Source organism: Myxocyprinus asiaticus, chromosome 24 (assembly GCF_019703515.2).
Source record: "Myxocyprinus asiaticus isolate MX2 ecotype Aquarium Trade chromosome 24, UBuf_Myxa_2, whole genome shotgun sequence".
Taxonomy (NCBI): Eukaryota; Metazoa; Chordata; class Actinopteri; order Cypriniformes; family Catostomidae; genus Myxocyprinus; species Myxocyprinus asiaticus.
Window position 1 is genome coordinate 21,776,936 of NC_059367.1, and position 27,663 is coordinate 21,804,598.

At 40.3% G+C, this 27,663-nt stretch overlaps 1 protein-coding gene and 1 long non-coding RNA gene across 4 annotated transcripts; one reads left to right on the forward strand and one right to left on the reverse strand.

Annotated features, from left to right (window-relative positions):
* Positions 1-7,594: 7,594 nt before the first annotated feature.
* Positions 7,595-17,593, reverse strand: LOC127414470 (uncharacterized). The gene is made up of 3 exons (XR_007892803.1): positions 17,438-17,593; positions 8,394-8,480; positions 7,595-8,284 (listed from the first exon to the last, which is right to left on the reverse strand). It is a non-coding gene; the product is annotated as an uncharacterized LOC127414470 (long non-coding RNA).
* Positions 17,194-27,545, forward strand: prdm2a (PR domain containing 2, with ZNF domain a). 3 transcript variants are annotated; one of them, XM_051652491.1, is made up of 3 exons: positions 17,194-17,371; positions 18,705-18,831; positions 19,023-27,545. In XM_051652491.1, exon 3 carries the CDS (start codon positions 19,046-19,048, stop codon positions 23,447-23,449), a length of 4,404 nt encoding a protein of 1,467 aa, XP_051508451.1. In that variant the 5' UTR covers positions 17,194-17,371; positions 18,705-18,831; positions 19,023-19,045; the 3' UTR covers positions 23,450-27,545. The 3 variants fall into 3 exon arrangements, with proteins under 3 accessions (XP_051508451.1, XP_051508454.1, XP_051508452.1); XM_051652494.1 differs by lacking the exon at positions 17,194-17,371 and adding an exon at positions 18,076-18,117; XM_051652492.1 differs by lacking the exon at positions 17,194-17,371 and adding an exon at positions 18,130-18,181.
* Positions 27,546-27,663: the final 118 nt, after the last annotated feature.

The window sequence follows — 27,663 nt, forward strand, 5'->3', positions numbered from 1 at the left end:
TCTGTTTTCATATGTGTTCTGAATTATAAGGCCAGTAGCTAAACTCTAGACCCAAGATACCTATGTACATGAATGCAGAGGGATGTAAACATTTTGAATTAAAAGATATATTCTTCTCTCATCCTCTCCTTCCATATTGTGTGTGTGTGTGTTTATGTTTCTGTGGGTGTGCATATGTCTGTGTGTTTGAATGTGGTTTTAGGCAGTAGCCCAGCCACTCTCTCTCCAGCAATGAACAATGAACTCTTTTAATGGGAGACCCACTCTGACGTCCTGTTCAGCCTGAGCTCTATAACACTAGTGTGTTTGAGTGTATGTGTTTGTGATACAATGAATCCTGTACATTCTTAATGAGAGGGAAACTTCCTGACCAGTTAAGGCCTACATGTACACACACATGCACACTCACATGAATAAAGGTACTTACCAGAAATCATTGCCAGACTCAAATCAATGGATGGGCATGGCACAAACAGAAATATACACAACATTCTGAGAATATACTAAAATGAAAAAATATACACATTCTTATAAATTCTTGCTAACATAGCACACATACATGCACATAAGATGTCACCCCTCCATCTGTACATGCACCACATGAAATATACGTGAACCACAGAGGAATCTGAGTGTTTGAGAGTGTGTGTTATTGGGAGGAGGACTAATATAGTCATACAGCAGCCTCATGTTTAATTCAGAACCAAAAGATGCACACAGTCTCTCAGCGTTTCACTCCCCTGGCCCTGAGAAAAATTTACTCTCAGTGCTGCCCACTCAGTGTGATATATTTCTGGGGGAGGGTACACAGTACCACTGAGAGACTGGACTGATTTGATCCTCTGAGAGTTAAACTCTCTGCCTGCACCTCACATAACACTACAGTCATGTCTTGTATTCATTTATCACGTGTATTTGACTTTTAAATGAAAAAAAAATAACATTTTAGAACAGTGTTGTGAGATTATATTTTTGGTGCAAATATTTTTTGATGGTTATTGTGAGGCTCTCCAAAGTCCTTTTTAGTAAAGATTACAGAAAATGCTAGTGGTAAAGCTGCATATAGACAAAATCTCAGTTACACATATCTTCACCAATGGTCAAGATTTTGTTTAACATTAATTTAACATATCCATTATTCGCACACAAACAATCCACAGCTCAAACTCACACACAAGGGTCAAAATGTAAGAGACTTTCCCCTCTCACATGTACACTCACTGAGCACTTTATTAGGAACACTATGGTCCTAATAAAGTGCCAAATGAGGTCTTCTGCTGTTGTAGTCCATTCGCCTCAGGAATTAACGTGTGAGAGACATTCTGAGATGCTTTTCTGCTCACTACAATTGTACAGAGTGGTTACCTGAGTTACTGTAGCTTTTGTGTCAACTCGAACCAGTCTGGCCATTCTCCATTGACCTCTCTCATCAACAAGGTGTTTTCACCCACAGAACTGTCGCTCACTGGATGTTTTTTGTTTTTGGCACCATTCTGAGTAAACTCTAGAGACTGTTGTGCATGAACATCCCAGCAGATCAGTAGTTGCAGTAATACTCAAACCAGCCCATCTGGCACTAACAATCATGCCACGGTCGAAATCACTGAGATCACATTTTTTCCCCATTCTAATGGTTGATGTGAATATTAACTGAAGCTCCTGACCCGCATCTGAATGATTATTTGCATTGTACTGCTGCCACACGATTGGCTGATTCTATAATCGCATGAATAAGTAGGTGTACAGGTGTTCCTAATAAAGTGCTCAGTGAGTGTATACAACCATGTGCTAATGTATATAAGTGAGTGAATATGGAAACAGTGTAAGCTGTACATTTTTAAGACACCAGGAACAATATCTACATGTGTTGTTTTTCACAGCTTTTCCTTGTTTTATATTCGTGTGTGTTGTAATGTTAACTAAATGTACAGTACATGAGAAGCTGATGTCATATGTCAGGCTGACATTTGGTATGAGCAGATAGCTGAGCCTTGGGGGGGGGGGGGGGGGGTGTAAGAGTTTCTCTTTCTCTCTCTCTTTTGTGTTAAGCAGTCCGTTGTGTCACACGGATGGAACATGCATTGTGTATGTGTGACACTGATTGCATCTCAGAAATGCCTATTGTTCACTATGTATGTGTGTGTGTGTGTGTGTGTGTGTGTGTGTGTGTGTGTGTGTGTGTGTGTTAATGGTCTGTTTTCCTCCATACATCCTTGAGTCGTTGGTTCAAACATACACTACGTCATGTAAATTGAGGTTCTGTGCTGTGTTCTTCTTTCTCAGCACAGAAATAAAATATATTGGTGACTTTGAGGAGGTTAGAAGTAAGGATGGGTGTTTGAGACTGTAAAGATCATCAAAAGATCAAGCTTTTAATTGGTACCCCAAAGGATTGCAGACTGATCACACTGTGAATTTGGCAACAGTAGGTCGAACAATTTTCAGCTGAAATTGGTCTGTGCACCGAAATTAGAATCACTGCCCCCAGTGGCTGAAACGGGAAGTGTTGTTAAATGTATGGGCACATGTGAGCTCCAGATTCCGAGTGAAATGTCCACAGAGTGGCACCAAAAGTGAGTTGTATTTTCAGCTGTAAATGATGTAATACAGTAAACAAGAATGCATATTTTATTAACTCTACTGCTAACCCAAACCTAACCCTAACCATGAGTGGTTGCATTTTTCAAGCAAAAATGCAACCTCCAAATCACACTCACCATTGTTAATGTGAACGCAATTACTTCCTGGTTTCCATGGGTCACCAGAACCGTGTCTCTGAGGTTGCTCGCACAACATGCAATCAGTAGCCCTCAAGAGTAAAATGTTCACACATAAATTAATGCAAAAATGTCTGATGGAGGATGGTGCCTCACAGTAATTCGGCTGAGTAAGGTTGATTTCAGGGTACATGAACTTTCAAAGTAAAATGTCGATTTTGCATGTGATCATGTTGAGGACTGATGGGTAATTATGAGGTTTATCACTTCTTTTGGTTTATCATATTCATTCCTTTCCCTAGTTCCCAACGATGTGGATTAGCATACAGTATTGTGAATGTGAATTTGGACACTCACAAGGGCCTTTATCCTCTAACACTGGCCACTGATGACACAATTACCTGTGACATGATTACAATGTGCACAACGTTGCTGTATAACATGCCAAAAAATATATCCTTCTGGAATCATTTGTTTTGCTTATTGTGCATGTTTACTCTAGCTGCTTGCCCTCCATTCATGACAGCTTGAGAGAGCTGAGACAACTTTAGTTGAGACAACTAAATAAGACATATTTCCGGTAAGCGAATATAGTGAGCAGTCAATACCCGCTGGTTTTTATAATGCATTCTGGGAATTTCTAGGGAGCAAAAGTTTCAGTGCTAAATTAAGGAACTCTTTTATGTCCTTTTTTAAACTCTTTTATGGCCCTTTTATGTGGTCCCAAGGACTTTTGTCTCCTAAGTTTAAAAACCGCATAAACAGCATACAGAGCTTATGGATGATCAGGAGAGCGGGCAGAACTTTCTGTATGTGGCACTCTGAAATAAAGTTAAAGGAATACTTCACTCAAAAATCAAAATTCAGTTATCGTTTACTTACCCTCATGCTGTTTCAAACCTGTACAACTTTCTTGCTTCAGTGGAACACAAAATTAGATGTTAGGCAGAATGCTCAAATTGCTCTTTTCCATACAATGACAGTGAATGGAGACAGACACTAGCCCCTTTCACACATACAGCCTTTTCCAGAAAATGTACTACAAAAGCAGTGCTGGGTAGTAACTGATCAGATAACAAAAACTTATAGTTCTTATAATCAGATTAAATTACATTTTAATTTTACATTACATACTTAAGTAAAAGTACAGATACCACACAAATGTATTACTTAAGTAAAAGTCATCCATTAAAATACTACTTAAGAAAAAGTAAAAAGTACCTGGTTTTAAAAATACTTAAGTATCAAAAAGTAAAAATACTGCTAAATCAAATCATCTATAAAAATGTGACCAGTTCATGTTGTTATTTTTAAAGCCTAATAATTGTGTCTCTTACAGGTAATATTGAATACAATAAGTGATAGTTCAGTGTAAGTAAAGCTTAGTCACTGGTGGATAAGGACAGGGCATTTTATTCCAAAATAAGCTTATAGTCCATGGAAACAAACATGAACAGCATATAATTAATTCAAATAATAATATCAATCATTTTTATAATGAATAAGTTTAAAATATGTACTTAATGTGTCCCTGAGCAATTTCGAGTTGAAGCTATCCTTTTTAAAAAAGATTACTACACTAAAAGCTATTAACAAAAGGGCCTAACTACACTGAAGTATTATCTTTATTCAAATATATATATATATATATATATATATATATATATATATATATATATATATATATATATATAACTATCAGTATTATACAGCATTTTAAGAGATAATGTAAACACACCCATATAAATAAGTGAGTTGAAAACAGCAGCATTTAACTAAATATTCAGCAACTAATAAGTAGTAGGTAGAAGTAAAAACAGGATATTCGGTGTGAAACTCAAATGAGTGAAACTCATCCTTTAATATGGTTCATGTAAATTAATCCTCCGAACAAACTGATTAACTAAAATGAATCAAACTTCCCAATGCTTCATATGAGAGGGAGAGAAGAGAACGGTTTTGGAGAGCTTCATGCACATGAATCGTTCAAACGATTTACCAGAGCTGGTTTGATCAGTCTTCTTGAACAACAAGCAAGGGCGTTGATTTGGCTTGAACATTGGGGGGTCACAGTGTGAAGAATTTTTCCATTGATCATGGTATACATATTGGGGAGTGGGGGGTGGTTTGTACTTGCTTGTTTTTATTATTGGGGGTGTTACCTCCCCCCATCCCCCCTGGAATCTACGCTCCTGACAAAATGTACCAAGTGTTCATATAGGTAAATGCATCAGGAAAATGTTCAAATTCTGGGACATTTGGGGAATGGAATTTTATTTTTCCAGGACAGATGGCCAGGGAAGTCATGATGGATGGGTGCATCTCAACATGAGCACTCTTTACAGCAGACGCAGACATAAGCACACATCATGTGAGAGTTTAAAAGCAGCACCTACTGTCATTATTCCACAGCATCTTATAAGAGTCCTCCATAGTTTCAATATCCCTCATATTCTGTGGCTTATCCACCTATTACATGTCCGACATAATCATACAGGCTCATTGAACCAAGTATAAACTTGTTTTGCCGATATTTTAGAAAAGAACCCACATACTTTCTTCACTGTGAAATATTACTTTATAATAACTTTTAACATTAAACATTAACATTAAAAGACATTATTACATTCTATAAAGCTTAAAAGATTATTAAAACTGCAGCGCTGCCTATTTCCACCATTGAAATCTGCTGCTTGAAAGAACCCCGAAGCACGGTTTCCTGCGGTGTGACGTCAGAGTAATTTCATCTATTCTTTTCTGACCGCAAACAAATAGGATCGCGTTCGACACATGCGCACTTCAACTGCTTTGTGACTCTTTTAGTATGGTTAATGGCCAGCGCATGTGCAGACGACGCGCACAGAGAGGACCGCGTTCACGGGTCAAGAAAATCTAGGCGGCACGCGGCTGTGCTGATGACGCAATTTGCGTCACACATACTGTGCGTGGAGGAATCCGCAATGCGCACACCCGAAGTATACTTTGGCCTTAAGTATATCATTCACTTGTTGCTGTGTGTTGTTTTGAAGAGACACTCTTACAGTAGATCAAGGCCCCTTACATCATTGTGGACATGTCATAAAAGATGCAGTTCTTAGTACAGTGTACTGTTACTCATGAGCTGTCACGAGTGAGTCAGTGTACTGTTGACCTAACAATTGTTGCGACCAGATCATCGGCGATAAAACTATAACAATCAAGAAAAAAACATATTTCCAGCATATCTGATGTATTATACTTACTGCTATTCTGCAGAATACATAAGAAACATTCATTTCACCCACTCACTCAAACCTTCAGCACAGTGACACACATGCTTACATCAGCAGTGCATCAGTTTTCAGCATGTCGGACATGTCCACAAAAAGACTCAGTTCAGTGTACTGTTGACTCGAGAACTGTTGAGACCAACACAGTGTACTGTTGACACGAGAACTGTTGCGATCGGTGTGTTCAGTTCGATCTGCGAGCTCATTTGTCACTCATCCCTGTAACAAACCCCTGGACTGTTGCCATATCGGTGCTCGTTATGGTTGGCAATGCTCGTTAAGTGTGAGTAGTTCAGCGATGTGATCTGAGCCAGTCTTGAGTGGTCACAGTCGCTGCAATATTTTCAAGCATGTTTGATATTATTGGCACATAATCTTGTATGAGCAATGCAGTGATAATGGCGCACTGCTCCACCCAATCACATTTTATTATGCATCTTTGGGCCGGAATGGAAAGCCACAAATTTAAACACCTAATTGTGTTTTATTGTTATAAACTAAGAAGAATGAATTTAACAAATAAATATATGGTCTGAGGGGCCTGGGTAGCTCAGCGAGTATTGACGCTGACTACCACCCCTGGAGTCGCGAGTTCGAATCCAGGGTGTACTGAGTGACTCCAGCCAGGTCTCCTAAGCAACCAAATTGGCCCAGTTGCTAGGGAGGGTAGAGTCACATGGGGTAACCTCCTCGTGGTCGCGATTAGTGGTTCTCGCTCTCAATGGGGTGCGTGGTAAGTTGTGCGTGGATCATGGAGAAAAGCATGAGCCTCCACATGCTGGGAGTCTCCGCAGTGTCAAGCACAACGAGCCACGTGATAAATGCGTGGATTGACATCTCAGAAGCGGAGGTAACTGCCACCTGAATTGAGGAGAGTAACCACGCCACCACGAGGACCTACTAAGTAGTGGGAATTGGGCATTCCAAATTGGGAGAAAAGGGGATAAAAAATAAAAAAATATGGTCTAAACACTACACTTGACATTGTGCTGTGTTTTATTTACCTCCAACATTTTTCCCCAAAACAGACATAGGTAGTCTGCACATGTCTTCCCAATCATTATTTTTTGCCATTTTTTCATCTGTTTTTCAGACAAATTAGTAAACAGACAACTTTTGAGCAGTGAGCGGATCGAGACCCTCTGGAAAAAATCTTCTGATCAGTCTAATTTCCTCGCATGAAATTATGAGAATACGATTTTTTTTGCTGTTGGCTGTGGAAGATCTTGTCATTTGTGCACCTCATCTGGGATCTGTCATGTAGTATGTGCACTGCTATGACAAGATGACACATGACAAGTAACCTTACTGTGTAATGTGGGCAGTACAGTGATTCAGGTAGTCTGACAGTAGTGTAGTGAGAGCGCAGCTTAAGGAGCATTATTAAAGTATACGATACGGGTCCAGTACACAAAACATTGACTTTAGTGTGTTCAAATAGCTTATTAACCTTGTCTGTGTAAAGTTATCCAGTATTAAAACTTTGTTGCCTTGACAAAAGGAGCGCTGTTAAACTTTGTAGGCCTAAATCCTGGTAACTTCCGCACTGTGTAAAGAAAAGTAAAAGAGAGTTGACACGACTGTAACGAACTGGCCATGGAGACGGTGTTAGGATCCATGTGCAGGAAGTTTATTAAAAGAGACAAGCAAACAATCCAAAACAGCAGGCAGAGAAACAGTCGAAAAGCAGGCAGATAAATCCAATAAACCAAATAGACAGTCCAACCAGGCAAACAAAACAAAGTGTTATCCAAAAAGCAGTAAATCCAGAAAAGCAGGCAATGGTCATAACATGAATCAATAAACAGTGGCAAATGGAAAACGCTCGGCAAGGCAGTGTAAACTGGCAATACTTTGCAATGAACAATGGAACTGCATGGCTATATATACATATGGTAAACAGGAAATGAGCAGTGAAGAAATGGGTGATAATCAGTATTCGGGAGAGGGCTCCCTCTGGTGGTTGGTAGGATGGGTAACAACCTCAGATGTTACAGAACCCCCCCTCTACGAACAACTGCTGGTGTTCTTCTGCTGGGATGTCCCCTTGGTCGTGGTGCTGGACGATTAGGATGAGCTTGGTGGAACTCTTGGATCAGGGACGGGTCCAGCATGTCCTTGGCAGCTACCCACGATCTCTCCTCTGGTCCGTAGCCTTCCCAGTCCACCAAGTATTGCATCTGGCTCCCCGTCGCCTTGAGTCCATGATCGCTCTGACCATATACGCAGGTGCTCCATCAACCTCCAATTGAGGCGGAGGCTCGGGATTCATGATTCCAGCGCCAGACACTGGGTGGTCTGGTTTCAGCAAGGACACATGGAAGGAGAGATGCGGTAGTTAGCAGGAAGATCTAATCGGTAAGTAACTGGGTTTATTTGACGGATAATTCTGAATGGACCCACATACCTTGGACTGAGCTTCCTGCAGGGTAGCTGCAGCTTGAGATAGTTTTATTTATATAGTGCCTTTCCACAAGCTCAAGGACACTTCACACTCCATAAACATTTAACAGGATAAAGTACATTAATATACATTTCAACAGAAGTAACAATTTCAATTTCAAAAGGGGAAATAAAACATCAATCAGTAATGGACAGATAATGTGCTGAGAAAAGATTTTAAGCTGAGATTTAAAGATAGAAATAGAGGAGATGTCACGGAGGCTCTGAGGTAGTGAGTTCCACAGTTTAGCTGCAACTACACTGAAGGATCTCCCACCAAAAGTGGATAGACAAAATCTAGGGACAGACAACAATTTGGAATCAGAAAAAGGAAGAGTGCATGCTGGTGTGTATGGATGCAGCAGATCACATATATAATAAGGTGCCAGATCATTGAGAGCTTTGTATGTCAGGAGAAGAATTTTAAACTTAATACGGCATGAGACAGGCAGCCAGTGAAGACTAAACAAGACGGGAGTAATGTGTGCAGAACGCTTGGTGTTAGTGAGAACTCTAGCTGCAGAGTTTTGGATGTATTGTAATCGGGCAATAGTTTTAGCTGGTAGGCCAGTAAAGAGGCAGTTACAGTAGTTGAGATGTGATGATATGAAGGCATGAACTAGTGATTCTGCATCCTTCAAACTGAGAATGGGGTCAAGTCGTGCAATGTGATGTAGATGGAAGAAAGCAGTTTTAGTGATGTTCTAATGTGGGCTTCAAAAAGTAAGAGATGGATCGAAAGTGATTCCCAGATTCTTAATGGTTTTAGAGGGTTTGGTCAGATTTCCATCAATATTGACACAAATGTGTTTGTGGCCCAGAAATCATAATCTCAGTTTTGTCAGCATTGAATTTGAGGAAATTACTGTTTAACCAAATTTTTACATCACTGATACAGGCAGTTAATGAGCTGATGGCATGTGTTTCATCAAAACGTGCAGATGTATAAATCTGGTTGTTTAGAATAGTGTTACTATCAGAAATAATTAATAATTATTTCTTTAGTTATTAATTAATATTTAAATTAATTAATTGAATCTAACTCATTAAAACCTCATATGGGGCTCCAGTAAATGTAGTGTGCTACGTTTAGGAGCAGGTTTGGTTATTAGCAATAAATAATAATTATCAAAGACAATTATTAATTATTAAAATCAATAGAACATTGATGAGGATCAATGTTAGCTTTTTCTAATCCTTTAAATCAACAATTATCAAAGATAATCATTAATTGTTAACACTGATGAAACATTAATTAAAATTAACCCTAGCTTATTGATCATTCAAATGCAACAATCAAAGATAATTATCAATTACCAAAAATCAATAGAATATTAATAAGGATTAACATTGACGGGGCACCACCCTGGAATCAGGGACTAACAACCAGATAGTAAAACAGTCTCAATATTAGATTGTTTTCTTAGGAAAATCGACATCCGAAGAATATCAATTTTCGGAAAAAAAAAAAACAATGAATGAAGGCTTGAATCCGAGCACTGACATCCCGTCAGCATGACACAGGTGTATGCAAAACAAACCAAAACACTTCTCTTTGTAATATAACAAAGTTTATTTATGCAGTAATATAAATTAATAATTAATACAATGCAGTCAATAAACTTCCAACTTCCAACTACAAACCAAACAGTGATATGATTAGATATGGAAACTAAAATAATCCTTTAACACATAAGGTGTGTGTGTGTGTGTGTGTGTGTGTGTGGTTAGTACGAGAGAGAGAGAGAGAAGTGACGGCCCTAAAGCCGATTTCGCAATCGTGGGAGAGAAAGCAGCTGTTAGTTTATCGCTCAGAGACGTGGTGGACGGCTCGTAAAAGTCCCATGTTCTTTGACTCTTTAATGGATTAACTCAGTTTGCCGGTCTCACCCGCGATGGCGAAAATGCACAACAGTCCAATTTGGTTGGATCACAATACAGCAAAACAAATTTGTGATAATTAATACCCTGAGTATTAATAATGAGCGGACATGGCGGTCCGTAAACTGTACAAGCAAAAACCTTGAAACACAAGAATAACACACTATAATATTCTATCTCTGCCCAGACGTAAACCTCTTACTTGAATCGCATGAGGACACAGGTAGAATGTGTGTTCCTCCGTCCTTTATCTCCGACCCGGTTCCTTGAGGCTCGGGTGATGACAGGAGGCTGTTTCCTCGCTCTGTCGGCGGGCGTATGGCTGACTGCTTCTCGGCGGGCTGGCGGAGAAATCAGAAATGTCGACTTGATTGAAGATGGAAGAGAAATCTTTTATCTCTTCACTTCTGCAGGCAAACGGATGAAGATGCGGATTGCATGTTGAACACAGAGTAATCTCAACTCGTCCAGCGAGATGGAGATTGTATGGCCACAGTTTCAAGTCGGACGTTACTTCCTTGTGCCACGAGGTTTCACCTGAGAGTAGCGATGAGCTGCGTCTATACACTGCGAACAAAGTTGCTGGAAGCAAATCCCGGAAGCATTTCAGAGGTATTTCTACTCCTGATGATGTCATGGTTTGAGGGACGTTCTGTTGTGTGCCTCATCCAATAGGAGTTGAGAGTTCGATCCTTTAGTGAGCAAGGCTTCATGGAATTTGTAGTCTGTTTTGGACTCCCTTTGTTTGATTTTGGTGCGATTTTTATCAGTAAGATTTACGACCTGGTATGTGGGGGCTTGAGTTAGGTTTTTACGACTGTGTTAGGCCTGCCTTTGTCTTCTGTCTGAATACATGAGGCCCAACAGTTGGAACAATGGCAGATGCAAGAGATGAGTTTATCATATATGAAATAGGTGCCGAAAAGACTGAATCACAGTGTTTAAGAAGGGAGGTTGGGGCAGGGTCCAACTGACAGGATGATGAGTTAGAATGGAAAATTGAATCACTTACTGATGGGCTAGTGGGAGTGAAGGAGGAGAAAGGATGGACAGGGTGTTCAGACAGACATTCATGCAGAGGATCTTCAGAAATGGTTGACGTGAATGTTTGGTAAATGGAAACAATTTATCTTGAAAGAAGTGTAGAAATGAGACACAAAGTTCATCAGAGCTGTGTGAGTCCTGAGCTGGCGGGTGAATTAGTTTCTTCACCATAGCAAAGAGTTCTCTAGGTCTACAACTTGCTTTTTGGATGATAGAGGAAAAGTACATTGAACGTGCAGTGTTGAGTGCTGCTCTGTACTTCAGCTGATGTTATGTAAGAGATAATGAATGAACAGTGAGGCCTGTTTTTCTACAGTCATTCAAAATGATGACCCTTGTGGATAACCAGACCCTATGTCCAGGCTGATAGTTGGGGTGAGGGCACCTCCGTCAGTCAGCCTAAAAGCGTTGTGCTCGAACCGCTCTCTATAGCCGGACATGTGCGCTGTCCCACACCCTCTCGCTCCGCCTAATCCAATCGTCCACCGCTGGCACTGTAGAAGGTTCTCCTGACCAAGGGAACATCGGGGATTGGTAGCCCAGCACGCATTGGAAGAGGGTTAGTCCCGTAGAGGTTTGAGTGAGGGAATTCTGTGCATATTCGGCCCAGGGCAAGAAGTCACTCCACTTTTCCTGTTCATGGCTACAGTAGCTCCAAAGATATCTGCCAATCTCCTCGTTTAAATGTTCCACCTGTCCGTTGGCTTGGGGGTGATAGCCTGAGGTGAGATTCACATTGATGTCAAGTTGCTTATCGAACACCTGCCAAACTCGGGACGTGAACCTCGATCGGACACTATGTCTTCTGGTAATCCATAGACTCTGAATACTTGGTGAAATAGAGCGTTAGCAGTTTCCATAGCCATGGGTAAACCCTTGAGAGGGACAAGTCCACATGATTTTGAGAATCAGTCGATAACTACCAGTATGGTGGTGTATCCATTGGAGTTTGGCATGTCGGTGACTAAACTGATGGACAGGTGGGACCATGGTATTTGGGGTATTGGCAGTGGTTGGAGTAATGCCATGGGTAGTTCCCTGGGGGTCTTAGATTGTGCACACACTTGACAAGACTTCACATAGTTAGTAACATCACGAATTACAGATGGCCACCAGAAGGATTTACGTACCAGTGTGATAGTTCTTTGGATGCCAGGGTGTCCTGTGCTCAAATAAGTGTGGACCCATTGGCTAGTTCTCAGATGTAGAGCTTGTGGTACAAAGTGCTTTGTTGGGGGGCAGTCAGGTGGTGACGGTTCGTGCTGTTGTGCTCGTATTTATTCCATGATATCCCAACTAATCAGTGCAATGATGACAGATGGTGGTAAGATTGATCCAGGATGAGGTTGGATGTGGGGTGGATCATGCCTGCATGAAAGTGCATCTGTTTTGCTATTCTTGCTGCCAGGGCGGTAACGGTAAAATTGAACCTGGTGAAGAACAAGGATCATCGGGCTTGATGTGGATTCAGTCTCTTGGCTGCCTTGATGTATTCAAGGTTCTTGTGATCAGTGATAACTTGGAACGGGTGGACTGCCCCCTCTAACCAGTGACGCCACTCTTCGAGTGCTGCCTTCATGGAAAGTAATTCCTTGTTCCCCACATCATAGTTTCGTTCAGCAGAATTTAACTTTCTGGAGAAAAAAGCACAAGGGTAAAACTTGCCTGGTGTACCGTGACGTTGTGACAGGACCGCTCCAATCCCACAATCAGAAGCATCTACTTCAACGATGAAAGGAATATTGGGGTCGGGGTGTTTCAGTATAGGAGCGGTCATGAAGCTTGACTTGAGGGAGACGAAGGCTTGGTATGCGACATCGTTTCATGGTAATGTTGAGTTTTCACTTGAGCAATGACGTGAGTGGTGCTGCAATGATACTGTAGTTTCTGATGAAGTGGTGGTAGAAATTGGCAAAGCCCAGAAATCACTGTAGTTCTTTGATTGTGGAAGGTCGAGGCCAACTGCTGTGATTTTAGAGACATCCATTTCTACACCTTGGTGGCTGATATTGTAACCTAGGAAGTGATATGGGAGATATGAAACATTTCTCTGCCTTGACAAGTAACTGGTGTTCCTGGAGATGTGATAGGACTGTTCTGACATGCTGGATATGTTGTTCTTTATTTTGAGAGTAGATGAGGATGTCATCAATATAGGCCACCACACACTGATTCAGTAGGTCTCTGAAAATCTCATTAACAAAAGACTGGAAAACAGAGGGGGTGTTAGCAAGTCCATACGGCATGACCAGATATTCATAGTGCCCCCTGGTGGTGATGAATGCAGTTTTCCACTCATCTCATCTCCTCTGATGCTGATGAGGTTATAAGCACTTCTTAGATCAAGCTTAGTATAAATATTAGCCTCACGGAGTTGTTCCAGGGTTGAGGGGATGAGTGGCAGTGGGTAACGGTATTTCAAGGTGACAAGAGTTCAGGCCTCGATAGTCGATACATGGACGTAGACCTCCATCCTTTTTCTCCACCAAGAAAAAACCTGCAGCTGCTGGAGAGGTGGCTGGATGGATGTAACCAGAGGCAAGGACTTCCTCGATGTATGTTTCCATAGCTAGGGTCTCGGGACGTGACAATGGATAAGCCTTGCTTCTCAGTGGAGCTGTATTAGGTAGAAGTTCAATGGCGCAGTCCCATGGACGGTGAGGAGGAAGTTGAGTAGCTTTGACTTTACTAAACTTGAATTCTGCATCTTACTCGGGAATCATAGTTACTGTTTGGAATTCAGGGCTTTCAATGCTGGTGGTAAGACAAGGCATGGAGACAGCAAAATGGAGACAATGTTCATGACAGAAACTAGACCATTTCGTGAGCTCACCCTGGTTCCAGGAGATAGAAGGATTGTGGATGGCCAGCCAAGGATGACACAGGATAAGAACGTGATTGGGGGAGTTTGACATAGTGAAATGTTCTCCACATGAAGTAGTCCAATCTTGATGGTAATGGGAACAGTTTTTTGGGTTATACCAGTATCAATGGGAGCATTGTCAACTGTGGTGATATTAATCGTTGGAATGCATTGAATGGTGGATATATGGAGTTCTTGGACGATCTCTTGATTTATGAGATTCAAAGCAGCCCCAGAATCCACTAAAGCCATAACATATTTTATATGATCACCAATGGAGATCTCTACAGGTAACAGAAAACTATGAAGGATAGGTGATACAAAAGTTCATGGTACTCACTTTCAGCCTTGATTCAAGGGAACTTGATTTCTTGTGTGGGCATGCAGCATTGAGATGACCTGATTCACCACAGTAATAGCAAAGTTTTCCATTATGCCTACATTGGCGTTCCTCCATAGAAACACGGGCGTAAACAATTTGCATAGGTTCGGGTGATTCAGTGGATGCCTGTTCCTGTACTGAAACTGCAGACTTAGAAGCGGAGTGAAACTGGGGCCATGGAGCATTACGAAGAAGGTTATATATCTTGATAGATACCAGACAGAGTAGAACCCTCACCCTTACATGTCAGTTCCGCCTTGAGTTCTTGGTGAAGCCCCTTGCGGAAAACAGTTTTCAGAGCGACATCGTTCCACCCACTTTGAGCCGCTAGCGTACTGAACAGGATTGCATAGTCTGCGGCAGATCGATGGCCCTGGCGTAAATGAAGCAGCTGAACAGCGATATCTTGACCACCCGCTGGATACTCAGAAGACTTCGTGGATCTGTTGAACTAAATAGTCAAACGAGGTCTGGATTTGAGGATCTTTTTCCCAAACAGAGGTGGCCCAATCGAGTGCTTTACCAGTAAGCAGAGCCATCATAAAGGTACATTTCTTGGCATCATGATTAAATTATTCAGGTTGATAAGAGAAATAAACTTTACACTGTAGTAAAAAACCCTGGCATTTCTCAGCAGAACCATCAAACTTGTCAGGAAGAGCAAGGCTTACCGGTTTAGCTGGCAGTGAGTGAAAGCTCGGTAAGGCAGGGTTAACTAGAAATACTTCGCAATGAACAATGAAACTGCATGGCTATGTATACATATGGTAAACAGGAAATGAGAAGTGAAGAAATGGTTGATGATCAGTATTTGGGAGAGGGTTCCCTCTGGTGGTTGGTAGGATGGGTAACAACCACAGATGTTTCAATGACTTAGAGATTTCGGTTTTCATCATTGTCTTCTGTTTTTAAACAAGCCGTCATATTATCCTGTCCATGATCAGACGTACAAAGAAAGGTTATTTTGGAGCGTGAGCAGCAGATCTCTGGCCTGGTTATTAACTGCTCTCATATCTGGGCCAGCAAGCACTGTCACGTCCGTGTGTGATTTAGAATTCTCCGTTGTAATTCGATCTTACCACGAAGCCCCTCTCAAATCTGTTCCTTGAGTGCTGTTGAACTCAGGAATCAGTGTCATGTCTGCATGTGATTTAGAATTCTCTGCTGTAATGCCAGCTCATACATGAGGCAGTGCAGTGATTGGATGGAAGCGTTCCTTCTCATAAATAATGTGGTGAAATGCTCAGAATCGAATTACGTATTAGTGTACTCTTTTACCAATCACAACTTAGAGTTTACGCATATACTTCATATTTTATGACATTGCTTCAACTTTCGCTTTTAAAACGAAAAAATAACCACTTTACCCTTAACAATAAACATAATGAGTTATGTAAATGTTTTGAATGATGTACATATCTGTTAACATCTCAAAAAATGTGTTTTGGGGTTCCATGACCCTTTAAATTTCAGTCAGCTATCACATGGCTTCAGGAGACTTGGAATATAGTGCATGTGTGTATGGAGTACTTTTATTATATTTATTTAGTTTATTTGTGACATATTTTAGTTTCGATGAGATTAGAAAATAGGTTTATTTAGATAAGAACAGAATTTGGGAGATTAAGTTTGGGATTAAGTTCACACATCAGTAAAAACTAGGCCAAATTAACAAGACTGAAGATTCAAGAGAAGCCATATCTGCTGACCCAGGGCATTGTGGCAACACATGATCTCACTCATTAACGTTCGTGAGGAACATGTTTGGCACATGCTGGTGCCTCACTCTCACACAAGCACTCACATTCTAATCTGAAAGCATGTTCAATGTATGATGGTGAGGGCGGAAGAGCAGATGATTGAATGAGAGTGGGACGACCCGCAAATGAAGGGAAAGTAGGTGAAGATTAATGCAGAGTAATGTGACAGTTCTATAATGGGTTATTGTTGGACAGAACAGAAGCCTGCTGACAACAGAAACCAATGTATACATTCCACAAACAGTCCATATGCTTCCTTCTGACCTTTGATTTCAGAATAAATATTCCACAGCGATGGTTTCCACTCGTCTTTAGACAAAAATGTGACCCATTACATGCATACACAGATGCACAGACTTTCGAGGCCAACATATCAGATGCCAGATCACCGAGTAATCCAGTGGCTTGATAAAAATCAGTCTATTTGAAAATGCACTCTGTTTTGCTTAATGACTGCTTAAACATGTTACACTGAGAGTATTCCTAATTGTGGACACAACTACAACGAGCTCTCTATTACGAGAAGCTTACTTCTTATCCTTACACATTGGACCACAGAGACCTCTAGTGGTCACTTGTAAGAACTACAGCAATGTGTGTTTCATTTATAATTACCATGAAAGTGAAACAATCTATTAAATATATGAGTTGTTAAAATAAGGTTTAAAATACACGTCAATATTTTTTCATTTCTTTATTTATCTGTTATAATAACACTGTACGTTTGAATCTCTTCGAGGAAAATGAACGAGTGTCATTTATACAGGGATGGTGCTGATTAATACATCTGCGCTTCTATGCGCGAGCTCGTTATCTTGTCGCAGGTGACTGGGTCAGAAGTGTCCCAATATTCAGTGGATCAGTACCCTTGCCAGTGCCCGAATTCGTGTTCACGATATTCTGATTCACGCCATAGTGAGTTAGGGAGCTGATTGAGACACAGGGATAGTCTGCGGCGAAAGCTTGTGAAGCACTGAGCCGCGCGCGAGCGACTGCAGCATCAGACAAAGCTGGTAAGCAATACAAAGCTACAGCCAATTTAATACAGCACCAAAGGGCATATAATCAGAATTACTTACCATTTAAAAGCTTTCCGAAACGTTTGTAACCGAAATATTGTTTATTTTATCTTAGAGCTGAGAACGGTTAATGCATAAATCACAGTAATGTATAAATGCACTAACTACCGTTACGCAGCACATGAATGTCGAAGATCTTTAACGTAAAGTGTGACTCTAACCGTGACCTTCTCGCTTTCGCCCAGCGGCAGCGCCAAAATGTGGTTGTCATATTTTAAGGGGCTGTCAGACGTCCGCTCCCTGACCACAAAGTAGGATGATGACATGTGCACTTCGGTTGTATTACGCTTATATTAGTTTTGAGCCATTTTCTAGTACCATATATTTGTGTTGTATTGTTAATTGCTTTGTTGTTTACGCACATATATTTATCTGAATAGGAATGTACACTCTCATTCAATCATGCACGGTAAATCGATTCTCTGCATATTTACAACGAGAATGCGGCATTATGTTATTTCTTCAGTATCGCAGACAATGACTCCTAGCACTGTTTTGTCAGCCTGTCTTGTTTTGGTGCCACTGTGTTGATAATATGCCTGTTTACTCCATTAGGACGCCCTGTGACCCAGTGACGCGTATGTAAAATTAGATTATTTCGTATAAGGTTATCTGACACCACCCACACTTCTTACAGTCTTACAGATATACTACTGCTGTACGAAAATTAACGTCAGGAGGTCAGCCCACATATAGATTTGAACGTGTTTTTTTTGTTGTTTTTTTTTAACACAGCTAGAACGAGTATGTCATTCAATATATAATGGAGTATTTCTCTTTTGCATTAGTTTGTACTGGCCATTTTGTTGGCAGAATTGGGAGAAGAATGTTTAGCTGTTAGCCCTGTCTATACTGTTGAAATGAACATGTCTTTGTTGATCCATCTTGTTTCTTGTTATTTTGATCTATGTACATTCTTCAAATGTCAAACAGATCTGTAAATGCTTTTAAATAACATTTTATAAACTGTTTAAACTGCCTATTTTTGTTTAATTTGTAAAATGATTGTGTGCACAATTATAATAATTTTTATCATACATGACCTTTGTTTTCACATTTTCAGACATTCTGATAAAAATTTTTTAGAGTATATGTGGTTGTCATGGCATAGTTAAGGATGTTTAAAAAGAATGACATTGCATCATGCCATGAATCAGCAGCTGCTATTTGTCACACTGACACACAAACACAAACTCGGATAAATAAATTGTATGTTATTTATGTTATGTTTTAAAGTATTGTCTCTGATTGTTTTCTTCATTCTCAGATTATATCAAAGATATTGTCAAGAGCTATTACTGCATTCATTTTCAGCCAGTAGGCAGCCTCTCCTAAACACACTACATGAAACGTTAGAGAGGATAGTTAAACAGAGATATGGAGATCAAATGACAGTGAGTAAAACTCTTATTTCTTAATTTTTTGCATGTTAGAATATGTAGATGCACAAGATAGCACAGGGGGTATTAAGCAGCCCCTGATCAATGCCATAAAAAGTATGTTAATTTCATACACTTATTTATTACTTTTAAACACTGAATGTTAACATTTTGCATTGTATCACAGGTATGTTTATGTGTTTCAGCTGTGGAAGAGGAGAGACCTAGTATGTCATCAGGAGATTTTCTCCAGCAACCTGCAGTTCAACATAACCACTTCTACGAAGCAGCACTATCAGGCATTGTGAAACTAGTAGAGGAAAATATAGAAGAAGGGATAAAGGGAGGAACAGATGAGAAAATGGATTGCAAAGACAAACAGAACATCCCATTGTTGCCGAACGCCAGCCACCCTGTATCTATGGTAACACAAAATGTAGCTAATCAAAGTCAAGTGTTTGAGATTGAGCATCCTGAAATGATAATACAGGATTATAGGACTGATTTGCCTTTAAATGACACTAATGTTGACCTAGACCCAGACCATGACCCTGATGGTAATCTCCAAAATGTTTGTAAATTACCCTGCCCTCGCTGCGAGAGATCCTTTACAAGTAGACAAGGCCTGGAACAACATATAAAAAGACATGCTTTAGCAACAAGCCACACACAGCAGTTCAAATGCAGTCGCTGCAGAAGGACCTTCAGTACACAATTTAGTCGTCGGAGGCATGAGAGAAGACATGAAAACAGAAACAGAAAGCCAGATAATCGTCCAGGAACCACTTGCACTGCCAATCAAAATGAGCCTGGCACTGGAGAACCTCTGAATGCTGTCAGCCTGTCTAAAGCAGACAAGGCCTCACAAAACCTGGAGCCAATCAAGTACTTTAATGCAGCTGATGGTAAACAGAAAGATTGCTCTGATAGAATCAGTGATGCCAAAGCCTCACTCATCTGCAAGTACTGCAAAAAAGCATTCAGAACTCATACCAGTCTAAGGAGACATCAGCGCAGGATCCATGATCGCCAACTTCTTCCTAGAGGAGTTTGTAAGAAGGCCACAGTCACACAAACATCTGAAGGACAGCAGCTTGTTAAGACTGCACAGGACTTTCAGACTGCTATCCCACAGTGTATGGAGGACATCGATCAGGAAAGGGAGTACATAGTTGACATCTCCAGTAACATTTCAGAGAACCTTAGCTTCTACATAGATGGGAAAATTGTCTCAACAAGTGCTGTAAGCAACTGTGAGGTGATTGAGATGAACTCTGGGGGCTTTGCTATGATTGAGCTGAATGGTGTTATCATCAGTCCAGCTCAAATTACACAAGCTTTTAAATTAAAAACCAATACTTACAATTTGCCCTCTGATCTGCCTGGGCAATCCTCCACCAGACGTAGGACTTCTACCCCACCTTTACTGCCACAAATAAAAACACAATTGGAATCTGAAACCATCTTAACCACCTCTTCATCTTCCCTTTCCTCTTTTTCGCTGTCCCCTACATCAGGAACTTCGCTGGTCACCGCTTATCTGCCCCAGTCTATTGAGACAGTTGCCTTTCACAGGGAAAAAATGGTCTATCTGTCTCCCAAACTCAAGCAGCTACTGCAGAACCAGGATGGTAGTAAATTAGCATTTGCATTGATTGCTGATGACCAGAAACTTGACTCTCCCTTGTCTCTGACCGTATTACCTGCAACAACCCCAAGGCTTAAAAGAAGAACAACATCTCCTCCCAGCTCTCCGCAACAAAGCCCCGATCTGAGTGTTGAAACTGTGCAGGATGATGATTCTGCAACAGCCAAGGTGTCATATTTGGAGAGCCACAGGACATCTCCTGAGTTGAGATTCTCAGGCAATGATGAAATTGAACCTTTGAATCCACCCTCCTCTGATGCAGCTCTGATGAGGCAACAGATTTTGCCATTAGACTGCTCTGTAGTAAGGACTGGTGGAAACTCCTGTAACCAACAGCCATTAGACCTCTCCAACCCTGTGGGTAAACAAGGCAGCAGTGAAGCTTTAGCAGAGTCTGTTCTAGACTTAAGTATAGGTGGAAAGAGCTTGGACTGTGACTCAGCAGGAGGTTACCTCACTCAGCCTGCTGTTAAGAAGAGTAAACCAAACTCCAGTGTGCTTCAGAAGGTTCTTATGAATGAGTATGCTGGAGTAGATATTACCTCTGATGAAGTTCCAGCAGCTGCAGGCATCTTCAGTGCTCCTGACATAACAAACCTTTCAGTTGTGGCACTGTCTGATTCAGGCCCACAAAACCCTGAAAAGCTTTTGTTTGAGTTTTCTGTTCCTCCTGCCTCTATTCATCCAATGACTCCTTTACTCGCTCCTGTCAATATCCATCCTGCTGCCCCTATCCCTCCATCTCAAGGTTTACCTTCTTCAACTCAATCTTTTGTGTCCTATCTATCCACTCCCACAGAGAAGCCCAGTCAAGAAAGTCAAACTCTCCATTCTACTCTCCTGGTATCAGACACTGTGCTAACCCCAAGCACTGTAGAAGACTGCATTGATAGTCATGTACATCCCTCACAGGGTGATTTGAAGCTGACAGTCCCTGACTGGATGACCTCTGCTACTGGAAGTATGGCCCACACCCTTTTACCTGCAGCCCCTTCATTGAGTTTACAAAGCCCTCATTGGGTCGCAGATCCCACTGTATGTGAACTAGCCCAAGAAACATTGGTTGTAGGCTCTGTATTATCATCTGATGCACAGATGTTTTCTACCTCTCTGCCTGTTAACCAGTCAAACATCACATCCTTGACTTTTCTGCCAAACACAGTTGTTATTGAATACACAGTCACTGAAAATATTCTCCCAACTCTCCAACCTAATTCTATTCAGTGTCTCTCTGACAAAGCTTCTGTAGATACAACATTACAAAAACAATATCATGTCCCAGCTCAACTGCAGCCTGTCAGCCCTGAGACCACCCTAATGCCTGAAACCACACAGTCATCAAAGTCGTCAGGCTCTACAGATGATACACAAACCCTCACTGCTTCCACCAATGATGTGAAAGCAGAGAGCAATGAAGAGGGACAGGATAATTTGCTATGCCCTGCCAGTGCTAATGTCCAGATCTCTGATTACTCTAAACATGACAACAAAGTTGAAGATGAATCATCTTCCTTGCATTCCTTTTGCAAGAACTTCATGTGCAATGTTTGTGACGAGCCCTTCCAATCCATGAAAAATCTCAGTCAACATGTAGGTGAACACTCCAAGGAGTGGCCCTATAAATGTGAATTCTGTGTGCAGTTGTTTGAGAGTGACATGGGTTTGCTGGAGCACCGTTCCAGTTATCATGGTATTGGTAAAATCTATGTCTGCAAAACATGTTCTAAAGAATTTGCATTCCTCTGCAACTTAGAACAGCATCAGCGAGATCTCCATCCTGGTCAAGAGTGCTTTCACACAGAAGTGATGCATGGCAAATTAAGACCTGAAAATCATAACAGTCCCAACATTCTGATTCAAAATCTGATCAAACCAGACCTTCCCATCACAGAAAATAAGCAAGAATCTGACAACACAACCTCAAAAGTAGAGGAGGATGACTTGGAAAACACTTCTGAAGAATTGTATACAAAAATAAAAATCATGGCATCTGAAGGGGTCAAACCAAAAGGCCCATATGTACGTCTAGGCATTAACCAACATTACCCAAGTTTTAAACCCCCTCCATTCCCATACCATAATCGGACGACAACTGGGACAACAGCAGCATCAGCCACCAACTTTACCACCCACAATATCCCTCAAACCTTCAGTACAGCTATTCGTTGCACCAAGTGCGGTAAGAGCTTTGACAACATGCCTGAACTGCACAAGCACATCCTAGCCTGTGCTAATGCTAGTGACAAAAAGCGCTACACCCCTAAAAAGAACCCTATACCACTTAAGCAGTTTGCAAAAGTGCAAAATGGGGTGTTATCGCCTGCAAGAATTGTTAATAGTAGGCAGAATCTCTCTCAAAAGCCTGGACATCTGAAAAAATTAAACTTTCCTGAATCACCAGTTAAGATAAAAATGAGTATCATGAATAAGAAGAAAGACCTGGGGGTTTTTGCATGTCCTCACTGTAGCAGGGAGTTCACATACCATGCCAGCTTAAAGAAGCATGTAGCTTTTAGCTGCCCCATGAGGCCTGCCAGTAGAAAATCCAAGAACAGAAAAGTTGACAGCATTTTAGCCCAGGAGAACAACGAGAGCATTCGCAGACAAATAACAAATATTAGTGCAAAATCACAAGGCTCAAACCATGGGCCAAAAACAATAAAAAAGAGTCAGATCAACAAGCCGAACACAGATGCTGCCACTCAGGATATTAGGCTGAAAAGATCTACCATTCTGTCAACATCTGTGGTTCAGTCTAGTAAAAAAGGCAAGCCTATTTTAAAAGGCAGCTTTATGTCACAGCTGCCCTCAAAGCAGATAGTCTTCTCCTCTGTTGCTCAGGCTAACTCTCTGAGGTTGAGAGAAAGAGGAGGAGGGCCTATTACTCGCAGTGTGCAGCAGGCCAGAACGACAACAACACCCCTTGAACAGTCAGACAGTCACAACATAGTCATGCGTCCTGTTATTCTTCTAGTCAAGAAATGAACAAAAAATTAGAACTGATGTCAACTATCTGTTTTTTTAAATGCCACCTTGGTGCATTGTTTATGTGTAAATATGATTCATACATAGTCAAGTAACTGCAGATATTGGATTACTGTGGCCAAAACACACTTGGTGGCATGGTGGCTCAGTGGGTAGCATGTTCTCCCTGTGTATGCATGGGTTTCCTCCGGGTGCTCCGGTTTTCCCACAGTCCAAAACATTCAGGTTTAGTGAATTGGAGACTCTAAATTGTCTTTAGGTGTGAGTGAGAGTGTGAATGTCTGTGTGTGTTAGCCCTCTGATGGACTGGCCACTTGTCCAGGGTGTTTCCCTGCCTTCGGGCCAATACAACTGGGATAGGCACTACCTGCACTACCTGCGACCCTACATATAGGACAAGTGGCTATAGAAGATGGATTTATGGAAAAGTTTTGGGCACAGTACTGTTTAACTGAACTTTTGAAATGCTGAAAAAAGAATGCCCTTAATTTTTCTGATTATTTATTTATTATTTATTTTTTTTTACTGCCAGCTCAAATACAGCAGGCTATTGCAATTCATTTCTAAGCATTATAAAATACCATTATTATTTGCAGAATAATAAAATCATCAATGGACCAACTAGTCATTTGTAAATACTTTTGCTGTATGGAACATTTTATTGTGCTGACACAGGGGGTGTTCCTGAATATCTATCATCCACAGAGTTCCTATCCTGTTTTAACACACCTGGCTGTAGTTTTCAAATAACAAATTACATTGATAAACTGGTTTAGGTGTGTTTGATTAGACGCTGAACTAAACCCTGCAGGAAGATATAGATCTCTAGGAGCATTACTGAGCAACCCAAATGGATTACAAAAAACACAAAAAAATGTTCTGAAATGTCATGTTAAATCAAAAAGTGTTATTTTAATTGCTGGTAGAGTTGGGGTCTCATGCACTTTACGCTGTTGATCATATCCATTTATGAGAAATGCATTGCTGTAAAATGAAAACATTACTGCTAATTATTTACTTGTGTGATTATTCAGTGTTTAAGTGAAGACCAAGATATGTCCTATTCAGTGAGGTTCACTGGAGCACATTTATTATTGTGATGTAGCTGGATTCCATTTTGTAGATTGTGTTAGTTTGTGTATTATTTGTTGTATATGTGCAGTTTGGACTCTTCATGCATGCCCAAGACTTAATGGTTGAGAGGTAGTGTGAGTGTTAATTTATCGACTCAGCACTACAGCAGACATGCAGCAGGAGAAGTAAGAGAGGGATTAAAATATATTATATAATTGAAGTGGTAGAAGACATTTATATTGTAGTCACAAAGAACATTTCTGAATATACAGCATGTTCAGAGTGTCCAAAGTTTCTCTCTATGTCTCTCTTCCTTTTTCTTCCTAAATGTAGAAATATTTGGTTCATGTCCAAATGAGTCATTATATTATTTCATGGGACTGATTTGTTTTCAAAACAAGTTAATGGACATGTTTAGTACTGGGAAGATATTTATTTGTGAAATGAAAAGACTGCAACCACTTGCAACCAGGTCTGGAATTTTAAATGTCATAGTGCTTAAGATGATCGTTTGCACAAATTTGTGTTCTGTTGAACTATGCTGATGGTGAACATGGTATCAGACTAAAGCCTTAAAGACGTGTAATTATGCAGAGATGCTTTGTTTGGGACAAATGTGATTATGGTTATATTTTATTTTGTCACTACAAGACTTCATAATCAGGGTTTAGAACAGGTAATACATTGTATTTTAATGGTTATTAAGGCTTTAGGAATAATATAGACAATGAAATGTTTACAATATTATTGATTGTTATGATCTAAAAGAACATGTAACCAAAGTCTATCTGTCCTGTTTGAAAAACAAACAACAACAAAAAAAACAATGAAACTGCCAAATATCAGAACTTGTATGACTACACTATGTAGTCATTAAACATCCCACTCAAAGAGCTTATATTTAAACACGAGTTCAACATGCTGCTCTAACAGCTCCATTGCAGTTCCAATAGACCTTTATAAATGTGATGTAATACTTGTCACATTCTTTAAACAGATGAAGAATTAATCTTTAAATGATTGTAGGCCTACTCTTAAATCTTTTTTCTTACATTTGAAATAAGCGAAACTGTAACAATGTTCACAATTATTTATTCAGATACTTATCTTCTGTCAAAGAGGTTGCTTTAGGGCATTCATATTCTAGAGCTGCAATCTTGGTTTACAGTTTTGAAAAAGCCTTAAAGGGGCTTCAGAAAGGCCTTCTTTAATGTGAAATATGTATGGCAATGGTACAATACTAAGATGTTCAACGTCTCCAAGGTTATATTCCATCAGTATAATTTGACTTTGCTCATGAATGACTGAATAAATTGCTATGTTTTAAAGTTCACTGCAGCGTTTGCTGTTTTCTGCCTAATTGCATGATGTTGCATGAAGTACAAACGCAAGCCAAAACAGCTAAAATACACACATTTTATCATAAATATTTTAAAAAGAAATTGTATGAAAGTTAAAGATCCAAATTAGTTTTTATTATACCCAAATAATTATGGATTCCAAGAGTCAAGGATGTCAGTGGCACTTCAGATGCATGAAGAGCACCACTCACAAGCCCACAAACTGAAATTTACAAAATGTGCAAACTTAATACTATGAACATTTCACTCATAAAGGGCCAGATGTGGAGACAGGTGTCATGCCAAAATGTGAAATGGAGGCAAGGGTGTAGACATGGCTTGAACCATGCAGAGCACCTTGACTTTTCCCAGTGAGCAGGTTGAAATATAGGGAAGCTATCGAAACTTAAATATTTAAAGGAACAATAAATTCTGACATTGCCAGGCCATTTAGGGCAGCATGAGGTGCTTCCCGGCACACAGCACTTAGATGTACATTCCACTTCTCATTTGTATATTCAAAGAAGTTTTACAGGATTACACCAGCTCAATTCCACCCACCCCTCTCAGAAAAATGTAGTCTCACTTTTTTCAATCAGCTTCCATGCTATACTTCATTACTTCTGGCCACCCCATCCCACGTCTGCTTCTATCTGCCTGCACATGACCTCCTCACCAGCTAGAAGCCAAACATGGTAGGGGATGGATGTTTTGTAAAGTCGCAAAACAAAAGCAATCAAATGCGCACCCATACTTAATTTAATTAAAATGTAAGTTTAATTATGATGGATTTGAAGGCAGGTGTCCATGAGCACAGTGCATTACATTTCTTATTGTTCAGTTTACTTATGCTGCATTTGTATTGAATTAAGCTACTTCAGACATATCAGGATACAATGAAAATCTACATAAATGAATCAGATTACACAGTGGACAGTACTTTGTAACAGGCTGTAAGTCCCAATCCATGGTCATATTCATTGCAATAATTTAAGAATGTATAAGAAAACAGAGATGTGAGAGGACAAGGTTGGAGTAGAGGCTATAAAAATGTATTTAAATCTAAATGATAATGACCCATGGGCCATGTTTATTGTCTTTTTTTAAAAAGAGGACCAAGTATTTAAAGGGATAGTTCACTCAAAAATGGGAAAGTCACATGTGGTGCCTGTTTAGTTTCACTTTCACAACTGAAAGATTGATTTTGAGTAGGCTAACAAATGACTTAAATGTTGTTGTTTCTCACAGACACCTATCATATCACTTCAGAAGATATGGATTTAACAATTAGTGTAGTCTAGGGCATACGCTGTATGCCCACCTATCTTAGGATTTTGCATATACCCACCTGAAATATGTGATGATACGTATGGCCACCGGTACAATGAGGCTTTTCACCTAGAACATTTTCAATCTAATAATGCGATGCCGCAACACCGTTGAGCAAATGTTGTTGTATTTTTAATAAGTGTACAAAGGTTCTCTCTAAATGCGCACGGAGCTGTGGGAAGCGGGAACACAACTGATGGCACAGACAAGACAGACAGTCTGACTAAGCTGATCCAACAATCAGAATGTTCATTTCAGACGCGAATGGATGTTTGCTAACCAATCATATTTTACTTTTCAGTAAGGGGCGGGACATTTCCAGCCTCTAATGCTGATGCACAAGCATCCCTGGAGTAACCATAATTTGCACTGTAAAATGTATTTAATTGCTAAACGTATATATATATATATATATATATATATATATATATATATATATACACACACACACACAGTACTGTGCAAATGTTT

Coding starts and splice junctions, on each gene's coding strand:
- prdm2a (XM_051652491.1), top strand. CDS start 19,046: ATGTCATCAGGAGATTTTCTCCAGCAACCTGCAGTTCAACATAACCAC.